This window comes from Rhineura floridana, chromosome 4 (genome assembly GCF_030035675.1).
Source record: "Rhineura floridana isolate rRhiFlo1 chromosome 4, rRhiFlo1.hap2, whole genome shotgun sequence".
NCBI lineage: Eukaryota > Metazoa > Chordata > Lepidosauria > Squamata > Rhineuridae > Rhineura > Rhineura floridana.
Window position 1 is genome coordinate 195892918 of NC_084483.1, and position 17024 is coordinate 195909941.

Here is a 17024-nt window from a genome sequence, read left to right on the forward strand (position 1 = left end):
TTTGATAACACTAGAACTTGTGGACATCCAGTGAAGCTGAATGTTGGAAGATTCAGGGCAGACAAAAGAAACTACTTCTTCATGCAGCGCCTAGTTGAGCTATGGAATTCGCTGCCACAGGAGGCGGTGATGACTACCAACCTGGAGCGTCTTAAAAGAGGCTTAGACAAGTTTATGGAGAATAAGGCTATCAGTAGCTACTGGCCATGATGGCTGTGCTCTGCCACCCTAGTCAGAGGCAGTATGGTTCTGAATACCAGTTGCCGGTAGCCACAGGAGGGGAGAGTGCTCTTGCACTCAGGTCCTTCTTGTGAGCCTCTGGTTGGCCACTGTGAGAACAGGATGCTGGTCTAGATGGGCCACTGGCCTGATCTAGCAAGCTCTTCTTTTGCTCTTATGCTCTTACTTTCATCCAGTCCAGTGGCCTGTCATCCTCCTCCATATTCTCAGTGTTGCACTTGTAGAACTTGGCAGGGAAGAGAGTGGTGAGTTAGCTGGCCTTGCCTATCCTTGGCTGTGGCTCCACCTACTGCTGGCGTCCCTGCCTTTCGCCTTACCAGTCCCAGTGGACAGCAGCCGCCACTGGCAAGCAAGATGTCTGGAAGCTTAGGGTGGTACTCAGTGCTAGTCCTACTCAGAGTAGACCCGGGGGGCATCCAATGAAGCTGAATGTTGGAAGACTCAGGACAGACAAAAAAAAAAGTACTTCTTTACACAGCACATAGTTAAGCTATGGAATTCGCTCCCACAAGAGGCAGTGATGGCTACTAGCCATGATAGTTTTGCTCTGTCTCAACAGTCAGAGTCTGTATGCCATTTGCAAGAAAGCGCAAGAGAGGAGAGTGCTCTTGTGCTCAAGTCCTGCTTGTGGGCTTCCCATGGGCATCTGGTTGGCCACTGTGAGAACAGGATGCTGGACTAGATGGGCCACTGGCCTGATCCAGCAGGCTCTTCTTATGTTCTTTTTTGAATACAACTCTTAGCTTTTAATTTTAGTGAAAAGCAGAGGCTGCCCCCTAGTAATAGGTAATGCTGGGAGCATCCAGGAACAGTAGCTCTGTTAAAGAGAAGGGGGGGGAGCCTGTAGCACAGTCCTAACATTCCATTCTTTAATTCCTTTCAGATCAAGGAAAAACTATTGCAGCTGACAGAGAAGAGAAAAGAGATGATCGACAAATGGGAAGACAGATGGGAGTGGCTGAGACTGAGTAAGAATCCTTTGTCTGTCTTTTTAAAACAGCATGATTTAATTTTTTAGATTGCTGTCATTCCTGAGTGGTGTTGACATTTTTAAATACTTGGCCAAGTATTTTATTTTATTCTTTAACATTGTTATAATGGTGGTGGCTGAAGGCATATCCCTTTACAATTGTAAACTGCTTAGAAGCCAGTGTGACTTTTATTTATTTATTTATTTATATGCCACCCCATAGCCGAAGCTCTCTGGGCAGTTTACAATAACTAACTACTTCTTCTTCTTCTTCTTCTTCTTCATCATCATCATCATCATCATTATTATTGTTATTATTGTTGTTGTTGTTGTTAGCCAAATACTCTATATGGTATTTGCAATAGTTATAACTCTATTGGGGCATGGGAGAGTACACAAAAAAGAATTATTAGCAAACTTGGAGAAACCCAAAGGCTTGCATGGAAAAACTGTAAGGGGGAGGGACTGAGATGTTCAGTGGTCATGGAGTGCTGACTGAGTGTTGGCGGAGGTGGGGGTGGAGAATGGAAAGTCAGGGCCCTCCAGATGTTGTTAGACTCCAACTCTCCTCAGCACCAGCCAGCATGGCCCACAGTCAGGGATGATGGGAGTCAAGAGTCCATCAACATGTGGACAATATCAGCACTGGTCTAGATACATGGGGAGTCCATTCAACATGGATGGTTTCCTTGGTCCACCATGGGGATGTCTGTCAGTAAAAAGATATCTGTGGGGTGTCCAAGACATTTCCAAATGATTGGGTTCTGGTTCTTCAGGGTGGTGCTCAACCACAGAGCCAGGACCCTCCCTGGAGAAAGATGCATCTTACAGTGACTTTAAGCACCCGCTGCTATAAATTAATGTAAACATATTGCATAGTGTTTGCTGGCCCTGAACACCAAATGTTTGTGCCTTTGACTTAGTTTTGGAAGTGCACCAGTTTTCGAGGGATGCCAGTGTCGCTGAGGCCTGGCTGCTGGGACAGGAGCCGTACCTATCAAGTCGTGAGATTGGGCAAAGCGTGGACGAAGTGGAAAAGCTCATCAAGAGGCATGAAGCGTTCGAAAAGTCTGCAGCGACTTGGGATGAGAGATTTGCGGCACTTGAAAGACTTACTACGGTAAGTTGCAGCAGCCATTTCGGGAATACACACACACGCACAGATAAGGCCCACATCCCAGACCACCCACAGATGTTTCTTTGCTAACAATACAGATGTTTATTTGATTACACACACACCCCACACACATTTTATTGGGTTTTTTTATGATGATGCAGGGCTGATTATTGTTTATGTGCAGTCTCTTTTTAAGGACTTTTAAAAGTTTTTTATTTGTATTTTGGGATTGTATATTGCTTACTGTCAGTTACTACATTTGCTGCTTGTGAGGATACTTTCTTAAGAAGTGGGATACAAATTTCTAGTTAAATTAGAAATTGAATGGAATAGATGGCCTAATCCAACAGGGTTCTTATGTTTGGGAACTGAATTTGGATTCACTCAGAAATAAGCTGAATTATTTTCAGTTAGGAGCGGTGGTGGAATACTTCAGCTTATGTTTGTGTCAGTCCACTATGGGAGGTGAGACTCATCCATTGCCAATTAGGTCCTTGTAAGCGTAGGGTATTGAAAAGGCCCATGAGGATCTTGGCAGGCCAACATTTTTGGGAGTGAGAGTACCTTAAGACTGCATTCTTCCTTAAATGCCAGACCAGGGGTAACCTCAAGGCTGGATTACTGTAATGCGCTCTATGTGGGGCTGCCCTTGAGGTTGATCCGGAAACTGCAGCTGGTGCAAAATGCAGTGGTGTGACCACTCACTGGGGCAGGGTATCGCCAATATGTCGCCCCACTGCTGAAAGAATTGCACTGGCTGTGCTACTGAGCAAAATTCAAGATTCTGGTTTTGTTGTACAAAGCCCTGTGCAGCTTGGGACCAGAATACATGAAAGGTTGTCTTACCCCTTATATACCCAGTTGATGACTGCGCTTTGCAGGTAAGTGCCTTCTGCAGATCTTATGAGGAGGTCCGTTCCACACAACATAGGAAGTGGACCTTTGGTGTTGTGGAGCCTACCTTTTGGAATTCCCTCTTAAATATTAGACAGGCGCCATCTCTGTTACCTTTTTGGTTCCTAGTGAAGACCTTCCTCTTTCAACAAGCCTTTTAAGTCTATCCCAGTCTGCATCTGACTTGGAATTGCTTTTTAAGATGTTTTTAAAGCTGTTTTTTTAAGAAAAGAAAAGAAAAAATGTTTTGTTTTAATATGTTTTTAAAGATGTTTTGTTTTAATATGCTTTAAAGTCTTTTGTTTTTATGAGGTTTTAGAGTGCTTTTAGTGTTTTTGTTTGCCACCGTGGGCTCCTTCTGGGAGGAAGGGTGTGATATAAATTTAATTAAATAATTAATCAACTCATTTGAAATGTGGTGTTGGAGAAGAGCTTTGCGGATACCTTGGATTGCGAAAAAGACAAATAATTGGGTGTTAGAACAAATGAAACCAGAACTATCACTAGAAGCTAAAATGATGAAACTGAGGTTATCATACTTTGGACACATCCTGATTCATATGGAAAGCAGGATTGGCCCAAGATGAAGGAGGTGTGAAAATTGAGGGAGAAATATCAATAATTTAAGATATGTAGAAGATACCATACTACTAGCAGAAACTAGTAATGATTTGAAACGAGTGCTGTTGAAAGTTAAAGAGGAAAGCACAAAAGCAGGACTACAGCTGAACGTCAAGAAGACTAAAGTAATGACAACAGAAGATTTATGTAACTTTAAAGTTGACAATGAGTATGTTGAACTTGTCAAGGATTATCAATACCTTGGCACAGTCATTAACCAAAATGGGGACAATAGTCAAGAAATCAGAAGAAGGATAGGACTAGGGAGGGCAGCTAGGAGAGAACTAGAAAAGGTCCTCAAATGCAAAGATGTATCACTGAACACTAAAGTCAGGACCATTCAGACCATGCTATTCCCCATCTCCATGTATGGATGTGAAAGTTGGACAGTGAAAAAAGTGGGTAAGAGAAAAATCAACTCATTTGAAATGTGGTGTTGGAGGAGCGCTTTGCACATGCCATGGACTGCGAAAAAGACAAATAATTGGGTGTTAGAACAAATTAAATCAGAACAATCACTAGAAGCTAAAATGTTGAAACAGAGGTTATCCTACTTTGGACACATAATGAGAAGACAGGATTCACTAGAAAAGACAATAATGCTGGGGAAAACAGAAGGGAGTAGAAAAAGAGGGCCAAACGAGATGGACTTACAAGATCTGAACAGGGTGGTTCATGATAGATACTATTGGAGGTCGCTGATTCATAGGGTTGCCATAAGTCGAAATTGACTTGAAGCCATGTAACAACAACAACAATTAATTAAATGTTCTCTTCTCAACTACCCGTCCCCCAGTTGGAACTGTTGGAAGTACGTAGACAGCAAGAGGAGGAAGAGAGGAAGAGACAGCCTCCTTCTCCGGAGCCAAGCCCCAAGACTGGAGAGGAGTCTCAGCAATGGTAAGTGGCACCACAGGTGGTGCAGGGATGGGGAACCTTTTTCATGCCGAGGGCCATATTTCCTTCTGAGCAACCTCCTGAGGGCCACATGGCAGTGATCGGCATGGCAACAAATAGAAATGTTACCAGTTTGCAGTAGGCTAGTTTCCACAAACGTTCACACACCTTCTCTGTATACATTGAGGCAAGCAAAAGGCATTATCCGAGTTTATGGATTCCAACCAGACAACAACACTCAAGCAGGGTATGAAGCAGGGCCAGTGAGGGACGTGGCCTGGGGAGAGTGCCGAGGGCCAGATGGAGAGGTCTGGAGGGCCGCATTCAGCACTGGGTCCAAGGTTCCCCACCCCTGCTCCAGAGCAAGAAACTGAAAATGCACAGCATACATATGTAGTGTCCTAATGGTGCATTTGAGTTTAGAGCTGGGAGTTGGGAGCCTGGAAAGTGTTTTTTTTCCAGCTTCCCAGTCATGGCTTATGTGGACATAATGCTAAGACTGCAACCCTGTGGTTTGTTTTCCTGCTCCAGGATGGAAGGAGTGAAGCAGGGAGTCAGCTCATGCACAAGTTAATTGGCCTAACAATGGCTTATGGCACACCTTATGTGCAACTGACACAACTATGGTTTATTGATGTAACTATGGTTTCCAGCCACAACCCAGCATTTGGTGTATTTTGCGTAACACTTTCAGTTTACAGAACAAAAGTGAAACCCACCATGCCTGGCCAGACACCCCAACAGAAAGGCACAAAAATGTGCCCCAGAGTGTAGTCTTCCAGAGTGCACCAAGGTTTGGGTTGCTCGTGCCTCAATGCCGTGGCAAATGAATTGCCGCAGATGCTATTTTAATGTGTTATTCTTGTGCTTTCTTCTCTCTCTCTCTACAGGGACAGCACAAAAGGAGAGCAGGTCTCCCAGAATGGCTTGCCACCAGACCAGGAATCTCCTCGGGTTAGTTACCGCTCCCAAACCTACCAAAACTACAAAAACTTTAATAGCAGATGGACAGCTAGTGACCGGCCTCGGTCTGGACTTTGAGATGCAAAGCAGTTTTGCAGGCGGCCCCTGGCTGCTTTCCTTTCCGTTCTTCCTTGATTTGTTTGACCTTCCAAGTTCCCTTTACTGCTTCTCTCCTTCCCCTTCCTCGCTGCAACCACACACCCCACTCCATTCAACTTGTGTTTAACGAGTAGCCATCACACTCACTCGCACCCAACAACTCGCTCTTTGCCCATATAGACCCATTTCCTTGATTCTAATACTTTGAGCACCTTCAGGCCCTTGGTTGCATTGCAACTCTCATGATCTTTTGTTGTGAGTTTTTCGTTTTGCTAATAGCTTTTGAGATTTCTGCTGCTAAAGCCGTCCCATGTATGGGAGTAATTGAGATGTAAATGAGATTTCATCATTATGGAAGACAAGAAATAGAGTCTGGACAGGTATGATGCTCCTATACTAACAGTTTTGAGTCCCGCAATGCTAGCAAGCCAGCTGCATAATCAACAAATATGCATTATGTACATGATCCAGTCTTACAGACAGAAGGTGATCAGCAGATGAGGGAGTGGGGTGTGGAAGGGGATAAGATGGGACGGGGAGAAAAATCTGCACCAAAAGTAAAATCCTAGAGCAGGGGCCGGGAAACTTTTTCAGCCCAAGGGCCGCATTCCCTTCCGTGCAACCTTCTGAAGGCCGCATGCCAATGGTAAGCAGAATGGGAGACAAAACTGGGTGGGGGCAGAGGCAAAAGTGGGTGGAGCAATAGATATGGCTTTTACCTTTATACAGTAGGCTACATTCCAGCCAATCACAAGTCAGAGGCTTCTGCACACACCCACATGTCCATTCCCTATCCAGGCAAGGAAGAGCATTATTGCCATTCAAGAACAAACTTCAGCCAGGCAAAAGCACTGCAGGAGGGTGAGGAGCAGGGCCAGTGAGAGGTGTAGCCTGGGGAGAAGGGACATGGTGTAGAAGAGTGTCGAGGGCCGGTTAGAGAGGCCTGGAGGGCCACATTTGGCCCCCAGGTCTGAGGTTCCCCATCCCTGGCCTAAAAGTTAATTTGTTCAACATTCTGAGCAAAATGAACCCAAGAACCATCACTAAAGATTATATGGAAGGATGCTATAAAATTGCTAGTCAGTATGGTCTTTGGTATCATATCACCTCTGGAAATGTTGCTGGTGTTCCTCCTACCTAGAGTACTCTCAAATGTACTCTCTTACCTGGATGGATATAAAGGGAGATGTGCTACTTTTGCAACAGCAGGCAGGCATCTGATGCAATCCCACATCCTGTTAGAAGTGCACATGAGCCCCACTGAAGTTAATAGGGCTCACGCAGTCACACACACTATTTAAAGTAGGGCCTGTGTTTTAGAGAGAGAGAGAGATCCATGCAGATTGTGTGAGGTTGGACAATCATAGTGGCTCCTGCTGGGAGGAAGGGTGGGATACAACTAAAATAATAAATAAATAAATAGTGGTAACAGAGGGAGAGCCATCTCTGACATACTCGCAGGAGCAGATCTTTACCGCACAGCCAGGCCTTCCAGTCTGCAACCTAAACACACTTACTAGGGAATGTCTCATTGCGCTGTGGGATTTAACATCCAAGAAAATATACTTAGGATTGCAGTGTCAGTGAGATTAGCACTCTGGATGATTGTAAAAACAATTTACAAGTAAAATGTAGATTTTTAGCTGTAGAGTTTTGGCATGCCTATTCATGTTGCCAGTTCCCGTTTCCCCCTTGTTCCAATAAAATTAAGCCGAGGGAGAGGGATCTTGAACATCTGCATTCCCCTTCCCTCCTTGCATTGCCTCCAGAAGGCATGTCTGTGTGTGCTGGGAAAGAGAGGCCCGCCATTTCCCTGTGCTTGGATGTCACACACATATAAAGAGGATGCTCCTGTTCTTTACACACTGGCCAGTAACTTTCTCTACTGGGGGCATCACATTGAGGAACTTACAGAGTGGGACATCATTCTTGATGCACAACCTGTTTTTCAGTCTACAGCAGGGGTGGGGCACATTTTTCAGTCTGAGGGCCACATTCCCTTCCGGACAACCTCCTGGGGGCCACATACCAGTGGTGGGTGGGGCCAGAGGTGAAAGTGGGTGGACCAATGAATGTGAAGTTAAGCTACATACAGTAGGCTAGTTTTTACATACACTCACGCACACACCTCTCTATCATCCATCCAGGGAAACAAGAGGCATTGTCAGAGTTGAAGAACACATTCCAGCCAGGCAAAAGCCCTCAAAATGCCCTCAGTGAACCCAGCTGGCACCCTGTAATACAGTGTCCATTCCTAAATTAGGACCATCAACCTACATAAAAGCACATCAAAAGAGTAGAGAATGTCCATGCTTCTTTTTTTTACAAAAATCCTCCTAACTTACCTTGATTATGGGTAATGACAAATAATGTTTAATATTTTTAAATATTGTTAAAAATGTGTTCAGAGGTTGCAGCTTCATACTAAGTAATCTTGCACAAAAGTTGCATTAGGAAGACTTTTTGTTTACATGAACTGGGATTATGGCAGAGTTGATGGGTGGCTCCCATAGCTGATAAACAATGGGTGAGGTGTAAAGAATAATTGACATTTCTGAGGTTTCTCCAAGCTTATCTCTAGTTCTGCATTTTGTAATACAGCCTTGTTTTCCCCCCAAAAAAGAATTGCTCTTTTAATATTCATCACCTGCATAAGGGTTAGTTGTTGTTAACCTTTATATTTAGCAAGCTACACCTGATAAACCTGATTTCACTTTGTCATGCCTTCAAGTCTACATTTGGTGTACCAGTGATCAGTTTAGATTTTCAGAGCGTATCTGGCAACATTTGTAAGGAGTAAGAAGGCTAGGATTTTATACTTTCATGCAACCATGTGTTCATTATCATACATGTCTCTCTTTTTCTCTCTTGTCAGGATATCAGCATATAACTTCTTAATTAACGCTCTTTAGATTTCCTTATATCAATGTATTTGCATGTTTTGGTGCTTCCTTCACACCAGTTTTAGGTCTCTGCCCCTCAAAGTGCATTAAAGTGTAAAGGAATCAGAGGTGCCTTTTTGAACCTTAGGACAGAAAAAGGAATGTCCTGTGCTGTTGCCATGAATGCCTAAGAGATGCTCAGTTTTATCATATGACTATATAGAGCTCTAGCATTCTGTGCAAACCTCCAATAAAAAATATGTCAAACCTGAATCCCAGGCAGTGATGGACACTGCAGTCCTCTGTTAAGTGCTGCCTACATTTTTCATTTTTTTAAAAAAAAAAATCTTAAAATTGGTGTTATTTCACAGAACAATGCGTGGGTTGTTATTTCCTGGCACAATTCCCTTTAATCCTCAACTAATGGTACAGATGCTCATGGGAGAACCCCTCCTCCCAAAATTAAATCTTTATTCATGCACTTTGAAAAACAAAGGGGGGCTGGTATTTCATGTCATGCCTTTCTCCGCTATGTTTCATCTTACAGTCAGCATTTAAATACCTCAAGAACAAGCTAGCCACTAAATTGACTTCCAGTGATGATATGTATTCATAACATGCTTGTGTTTTATTTGTTGCTGTTATTAACCATTGTCACGCACCGTATTTTGTCTGCATGCTCAAAGCACGTTTCCATTAAAGTTTTATTTTGCTCTGTTCTTTTTTCCCCCTGTGTCATCATGCATCATTTGCATACATGTTTAATGTCCCCTCTCCCTGTTAGTTGTGGAAAGCCTTTCTAAAAATAAGCTGCAAAAAGGCTGAAAAGCATCCCAAGTGCTTTGTCCGTATCTTAAGAAGATGGTTAGTGCTGCACTGAGTTAAAGTCAGATCCACAACAGTCTTCAGCTACGTGAGCACAAACTTCCACCCTATCTTCCTCTCTGCAGCCCTTGCCAGCACAGACAACAAAGCCCTGGGCAATGTAGGAGTCACATGTGCAGCTGTGGAAACTTAATTGGCTTTGAACAGCCAGACACAGGAAAGAGTCGACTCAATACAGTGGTTGTGTGTCTGTCTCCCAGGTTTGCATACACAGAAGGAAGGTACACAGAAGGAAGGGTCACATCAGCACAATGCAAGATTGGACCCTGTGGTTGCATATACAGTCGATTCTCCATGACACAAACTTCCTTTGTTTTCCCAGTTGATAGAATCTGAATGTGAGAGGTCCCACTAGTGGTGGCTGGTCCATTCAGGCAAATGGGACACTGCCCCACCAACCTTGGGGAAGCTTTGGGGAAGGGCCATAGCTCAGTGGCAGAGCACCTGCCTTGCATGCAGAAGGTCCTAGTTCAGTCCTCAGCATCTCCAGATAGGGCTGGGAAATCCTGGACAGCCTCTGCCAGTTGGTGCAGCTAGTACTGAGCTAGATGGACCAATGGTCTGATTCCGTGTAAGGCCATTTCCTATGTTCCCATGTTTCCTAACCTTAGTCTGCCTTCAGTGCTGCCACCAGCCTGCCCTCTTTCTTGCATCCAATCCAGGGGTTGGAACTGCATGTCAGTTTCCTCTTCCTCAATCTCAGTGTTGGCAGCTGTAGAACTCAGCAGGGAGAGGGACAAAGCTAGAATTAGAATTAGTCATTTACTCTGGCGCCACCTACTGTTGGTCTCTTTGGCTTCTGCCTCGCCAGTCCCAATGGGCACCAGCCACCACTGAGTCTACCGTTCATTTAACCATCACTACCACTACTAGTGAACTCAGCTAGTGAGTGGGCAGCAGGCACCGTAGGCTCCCACAGGAATCCATGCCAGCCTTCCCCAACTGTTGTGCCCTCCAGATGTTTTGGATTGCAGTTCCCATCAGCCCCAGCCAGCATAGCCATTGGGAGTTGTAGTTCAAAATGTCCGGAGAGCACCGGGTTAGGGAAGGCTGCTCTATATCTAAAGGATATCTGAACTTAACAGCTGTCCATTCATTCAGAACCCCCAAGGAAGCAAATTCAAAGGTCTCTCTGATTTGTACAATGGAAACTCTTGTTCCATTATTTGCTTGCTAATTATTTGATTGCTAAAGCTAATCCTAGGAAATTCTCCTAATTTTTCAGCGAATGTCACTTTCTCACGATCTCATCCCCAGTTGAGAGTAACCATAAAAAACACAAAAGTAGGAGTAACATGGAAAAAGTTTCCCACATTTTTGTTTAGTTATAATAATAATAATAAAATTTTATTTATTAGTCGCCTATCTGTCCGAACTAACGGACATTCTAGGCGACGTACAATAGTGTAAAATACAATATACAATCAAAAAATCACAGTCATCAATTAATCTAAAACCATCCTTCAATTAATACAACATAAAACTAATCCACCCCAGAAATCCTGTAGGCCTGCCTGAATAGCCAGGTTTTTAAGGCTTGGCGAAAACCCATCAGGGAGGAGGCATGTCGAAGGTCAAAAGGGAGTGGATTCCAGAGGGTGGGGGCCACAATCGAGAATGCCCTCTCTCTGGTCCGCACCAGGCTAGCTGTTTTGACTGGTGGAACCGAGAGAAGTCCTTTTGAGGCTGATCTTGTCTGGCGGCATAATTGGTGATACTGGAGGCGCTCCTTCAGATAAACTGGGCCGAAACCATATAGGGTTTTAAAGGTCAACAGCAACACCTTGAATTGGGCCCGGTAAACAACTGTTGAACATTTGGGGTCCCTGCTGAGACGTCAAGCTCTTTCATTGGGGGGAAGGAGAGGGAAGGAGAGGGGAAGTTAATACTGAGCGCTAAACTTTACAATTGGAGCCTGGATGAGTTCCAGTACTGAGAGTGTTTATTGAAAAACCACAAATTGGCTGATGATGACATAGTTCTTGCTAGAATTTCACAGATTGGGGTTAAAGATCCATAACAAAAAAGGCTCCAAGTGGCTTGTAGTGCAATTGTGTACATGTCTACTCAGAAGTAAGGCCTATTGAAGCCTTTCAGTCTTGCTTCCATGTAAGAGAGCATAGAACTGCAGACTTAGAAAACTAGCAGAATCCTATATGTGTTTATTATTATTATTATTATTATTATTATTATTATTATTATTATTATTATTATTATTATTATTATTTCAATTTATATACCACCCTTAGCAGAATAGCTCTCAGGGGGGTGAACAAACTTTATTCAGAAGTAGGCCCTATCATTTACATCAGAGCTTGCTTAACTAGGAGTAGGGTTGTGTATAGTACAGAAGTATTTAACACTGGTCCATTTGCATAAAATTAAGCCAGGCTTTCAAAAAGAATGCATAAACTGTCCAAGTTCAAGAGCTGGTATAAGTGATACAAAATATGATTTGCATTCACATGTGGAACTGGCATATTTTTTTCGATAGCAAAAGTTAGGCATTTTGAATTAGGACTTTTCAGGGGCCATGATTGTACTGGAAGGGAAGTTGTTGATTTACATCAACATTTACATGCCACTTTTTGGACCTATTTGGGAACCTGAAAGTAGCTCACAAGTATAATGAGATAAAAACAAACTCACTAAAAACAGCAGCATCATAAACAAAACTCTGAAGGTCAGACAGCATAAAAAACACATCCAAACAGTTACTATATGGCTGAAGGCTGGGCAGAAAGGGGCTCACTGAGCCTCTGAAAGGAAGGAGTTCCAGACCTTAGGTGCCAGTACCTAGAAGGCCTTGTCCCATGGAACACTGGTGGTCTTTTAACAGATGGCCAACATACTAGGGTCGCTGTTATGGTACAAGCAATAACCACTATTCACAAGAATCAGCCCAAACAATTCTAGCAAAACTGGAAAACATAGCTTGCTGCAAATAATTCTGCTGCTTCTGAATTGTCTGAATCCTGGCTGGAGCAGCAAAAATGTCTTTTAATTATGATGTCCTTTTATGAATCCTTGCTTGTCCTCGATGTCAAAATGGCACAGAGTGTTTGTAATTTCCTACTAGAGCATTGAACGTTGCTGGGCTTTAGTAACTTGCTAATAATAATCCCTACACTCCACTTGTGTAACCCTTTGTGGGCTGCTACCAGTGGCTTTTCTGCGGCACAAAATTAGAAGTCCCAAATCCTTTAATTAATGTATCGGTCCCACCTTGGACCAAGCCACTGTTGCAAAAGATTAAAGTTTCAGGATTCCGGTGGTAAATGATTTGGGGGATGAAATGGCTGCTGAAGACATCAAGAATGTGACCAATCAGAGCTGGCCTTGCTAGGCATCTCAGTTACGGTACAACAGGAAACGTGACCCGACAAAGCAAGAGATGGCCACAGCCTTGGTTCTGTCTTTGTTTGGGGGTAAATAGACGTGTGATGTTGAGTGGTTGTAGTGTTTTCCTGGCTCCTTTAACACCCAGTCTGATCCACCCAATTCCAAAGTCCAATGATGGAGACTTTGAAAGAAATTAACCTTTTAACTTTTGACCCTATCTCATTCCACCTTCCTCTTCCCTTTAAACTTGCCTGCCTTTGACCATCCAAGCTCTTGAACCAGGATGGTGGACATGATGAAAATGCATGCTGCCCTCTGAAATTCCCAGCCAATTTCTGCATGTTGTCTTCTGATTATGTTGTCACCTTGGGGAGGGGGTAAGTGGTAGGGGGAGAAAAGATGCATTTGTAGAAGGTAATAGTGGGTTCTAGGCCATGCCAAGGTACTTCTGTGGATGTTGCTAATGGCATTCTTTCACGGGCTTAATACATCTTTAGAGCTACTGCACAGGCTCAATTGCAGTAATTTTATAAAATGTATGAAAAATTTCTCCTCCCCTTTCTGTTCTTTCTGAACTTAACAAAAGTGAGATTCTTACTGTTGCAATATTTGAACAGTCAAAAATACTTGCAGTTAATGAATATGGCCATGATCCTCAGCCCAGTTTCTTATTCCCAGTTATGGAATGGCCAAGAATTGCCATTCCATATTGCCACCAATGAAGAAGTCCTTGTTGCATGTACGGTTTGGATTTGCTGGATCCTGGCATATTATGGATTTGATCGGCAAAGCCATGAGCGGTAAAACTCTCACAGATGCATTATCCTCTCTCCTTTTCCTGTCAGTTGGGTACTAATCTATTGATACATTCTAATCTATTGATACATCCTTCAGCCCTCTGTTTCTCCAATGAGGTGTGAGAGTAGTTTTACTGGATCACCAAGGCTTTTATACACAATGTGGGCAAAATTTGCAAACAAACATTTAAGGTGCTCTTTTATTAAATGAAAGTGCTGCATACAATACCTTGTCTCTGGACAGCAGTTATATGCACACTCCTCTTGTTTCTTAGATGGGAGAAACACGAGAAGCCAGCGAAATGGTAAATGGAGCAGCAGAGCAGAGGACAAGTTCCAAAGAGACAAGTCCAGTTCCTTCACCAACGGCAGATCGCAAAGCCAAGACGGGCCTCCAGGCTCAGACAGCCGCCACCCTCCCAGCCAAAACGCAAGAGATACCTTCCGCTCAGATGGAGGGCTTCTTGCATCGTAAACATGAATGGGAGTCACACAACAAGAAGGCATCCAACAGGTATGTTACATTCACTCTGTATTTATCTACCACCTCCCATGCCCCAGAGGATCCTCAAGAGTGGCAGTGTATTTCAGAGTATATTGGGTGGGGCTGTTGCTGTAAGAGCTCAGAGACTCCCTTTTCATCACTGGACTCCTCCCCTCCAAATTCCTTTCTCTCCTCTCATGTTTCTTCGGACGCTGCTTTAGAGGGCTCTGTCCTGCTCTGTGGTGTGGCAAGGGTCAACCGGGGTGTAGGACAAGGTGAGGTTCAGGCTGGGCACAAGACAGGGTTGGGTTCTGGCTGTGCTATGGGGAACAGAGAACTCTGAAATTGCTCCAGCAAGGAACAAGCCGAAACTGAGCCTTTATATAGTAATAGCCAGGGCATTTCTGCGTGTGATTATACTCGTCTGTACATAGACATGGCACCTCTTTTTTTGTTGCCCATAGCAGCTATTTGTGCTGATACCCATGGAACATTTATCAAGATGTGAGTACCAGCACCTTATTTTTTTTACAAAAAAAAAGCACTAGTAATAGTAGCAGGTGCAGCCTATTAGCACGACCTGTGCTTCAAGATGCTGCTTGATTTAAAGGAACCTCTCCAAAAATCTCCTACTACAGTGGAGCAGGGGAGACTCAGGTTTTCAAGGGTCTTCTGCAGTGGGGTCCTCAGGTGGCTGTGCCACATCCTCAGACCCACGGGTTCTTCTGGTAGCAACACCTCTGGGGCTAGCCCTGCATGCCTGTCCAGGTTCGGAATCCTGGCCTCTATCACTTGATGAAGAGGAATCTGACTCCTGGTCCCTGACAGATGCCTGGAGAACTTTTGTTGTAGAGCAGTGTATAAATAATATAAATAGAGTGAGTTTGCTGATCCGTGGATGAATTCGATTTTGATCCCAAAAAACCTAAGCCTCAAACATACAAATCAATATCATACCCCAATGAGGCTACTTCCCTGCCCTGAAACACTACACATTGGAAGGGCCTATCTTGGTGGTAGACTATCCCCCTTGCACGCAGAAGGCCCCAGGTTCAATCCCTGGCATCTCCGGGTAGGACTGGGAGAGACACCTGCCTGAAGCTCTGGAGAGCCACTGCCAGTCAGTGTGGACAATACTGAGTTAAATGGGCCAGTGGTCTGACTCAATGTAAGGCAGCTTCCTATATATCTGTGTTCCAACATGCCAGCAGTGGCTAGTGTACGTTGGGAGTGGAGGGGAGGGTGGCCAACAGTAGGTGGCGCTAGAGTCAACGACAAGCGGAGCCAACTAATTCTACTTTAGAGGAAGGGTCATCACTCAGTAGTAGAGCATCTGCTTTGCATGCAGAAGATCCCAAGTTCAATCTCTGCCCATCTCCAGATAGGGCTGGGAGTGTCCCCTGCCTTAAACTCTGGAGAACTGCTGCCAATCAGTGTAGAGAGTACCAGGCTGGATAGACCAACAGGCTGACTCAGTATGAGGCAGCTTGCTATGGTCCTAAGAGGTCTGGAAGCGGAATGGTGCTTGTGAAGTTCCTATATATTAGTGTATATATATGGTAAGTGCTGGTTGTTTAGAGTATACATGGTAAGTAGTGAAAGAGGAGGGGGAGTGAATGGGCAATAGAATGCTTGATGATTGGCTGAATGTTTAAAATGGCTGACAGTATAAATGAAAGGATGACAGGTAAATCTGGGTGAATGTGAGGTGGTGAATTGTGGAATCTGGGGGGAGAAGAGAAAGAGTGGATTGCTTGGTGGGGTTTAGAGAGTTGTTTGCCAGGAGAGCGTGAAGAAGGAGGGAGGTGGAGTTCAGATTAGTATTGAGTAAAACCATATGCTTATGTGCCTTAAGAAGAAATCTTGTTAATCTTGTTAGCTTTGTTATCTGTAATAAATACTTAATTTGGTTTACCAAAGGCCTGATCCTTGGCTGGGGTTTCACAGACCAGAAGGGAGGGTAAGGTAATGACCAAGGCTGAAGGGGAACTGTAACAAATGGTGGCAGCAGTGAAGAGAATAACAATACCAGTATTCAGAGTCTCTGGGAATACTAGTATTGGGACGTTACTGGTGGTTGCCTAGCAGGGGGATCTGTTGAGATCTGTGCTAGAGCGGGGAGAGAAATCATAAGAGAGAGCGGTCCGGACTGGTGGAGTCCCTGGTGGTGCCTAGAGACAGGCAGTAACCACGAGCAGGTAGGAACCTGACAGGGAGAGCCAGGGAAGGACGCGTCACAGTGCTCATGCATTCATTGGCCACGGGTTCAGTAGCATTATGCCCAGCTGATGGAGAGCTGGCCTAACAGCTATCCATCCCCAGGACAGATAGTGTTGATCACATATTTTGCATACCCAAGGTGCTAGGTTCAATCCTTGGTATCTCCAGTCAAAAGGACACGGAATAGATGGCTGCCAGTCAGAATGGTCAGACTCTGCATATGGTCTGCGTCAGCAAAATGGCCAAACATGTTTATCTGAATGCAAGATCTCTGTGGCCTTGCATACAGAAATGGTGTGGGGCTTTCATATTTCCCTTTACCTCTTAGGCTTTACTGATGTCAGGCAGAAAGATTCCTCTAATATTGGCAGGGCACTGCCCCTCCACACCTGCCCAATATCAGCCTGGATTGGGACACTGGACTAAATTTTAGTCAAGAATGAAAAGCTGTGCTCTGGCAGTGAGGTGCTCAGACATGGAGGCAGGAAACCAGCAGGCTGGAACAGAGTGTGATGGGAAGAGGCTAGAAGATGCAATCTAACACTTTGCTAGTGGCTTCAGGTTAGAGGTGACCCTAACCGGGGCACGTTTAGCCTTGAGAAGAGAAGAGAAG

General features: G+C 44.3%; 1 protein-coding gene across 2 annotated transcripts in view; it reads left to right on the top strand.

Annotated features, from left to right (window-relative positions):
• Positions 1–17024, top strand: part of SPTBN1 (spectrin beta, non-erythrocytic 1) — a 262112-nt gene that overhangs the window by 233083 nt on the left and 12005 nt on the right. For both annotated transcript variants that reach the window (XM_061625724.1, XM_061625725.1), the window contains 5 exons: positions 1124–1208; positions 2134–2330; positions 4639–4742; positions 5630–5693; positions 13983–14221. In XM_061625724.1, the coding sequence (XP_061481708.1) occupies positions 1124–1208; positions 2134–2330; positions 4639–4742; positions 5630–5693; positions 13983–14221 (689 nt within the window). The remainder of the gene's footprint in view (positions 1–1123; positions 1209–2133; positions 2331–4638; positions 4743–5629; positions 5694–13982; positions 14222–17024) is intronic.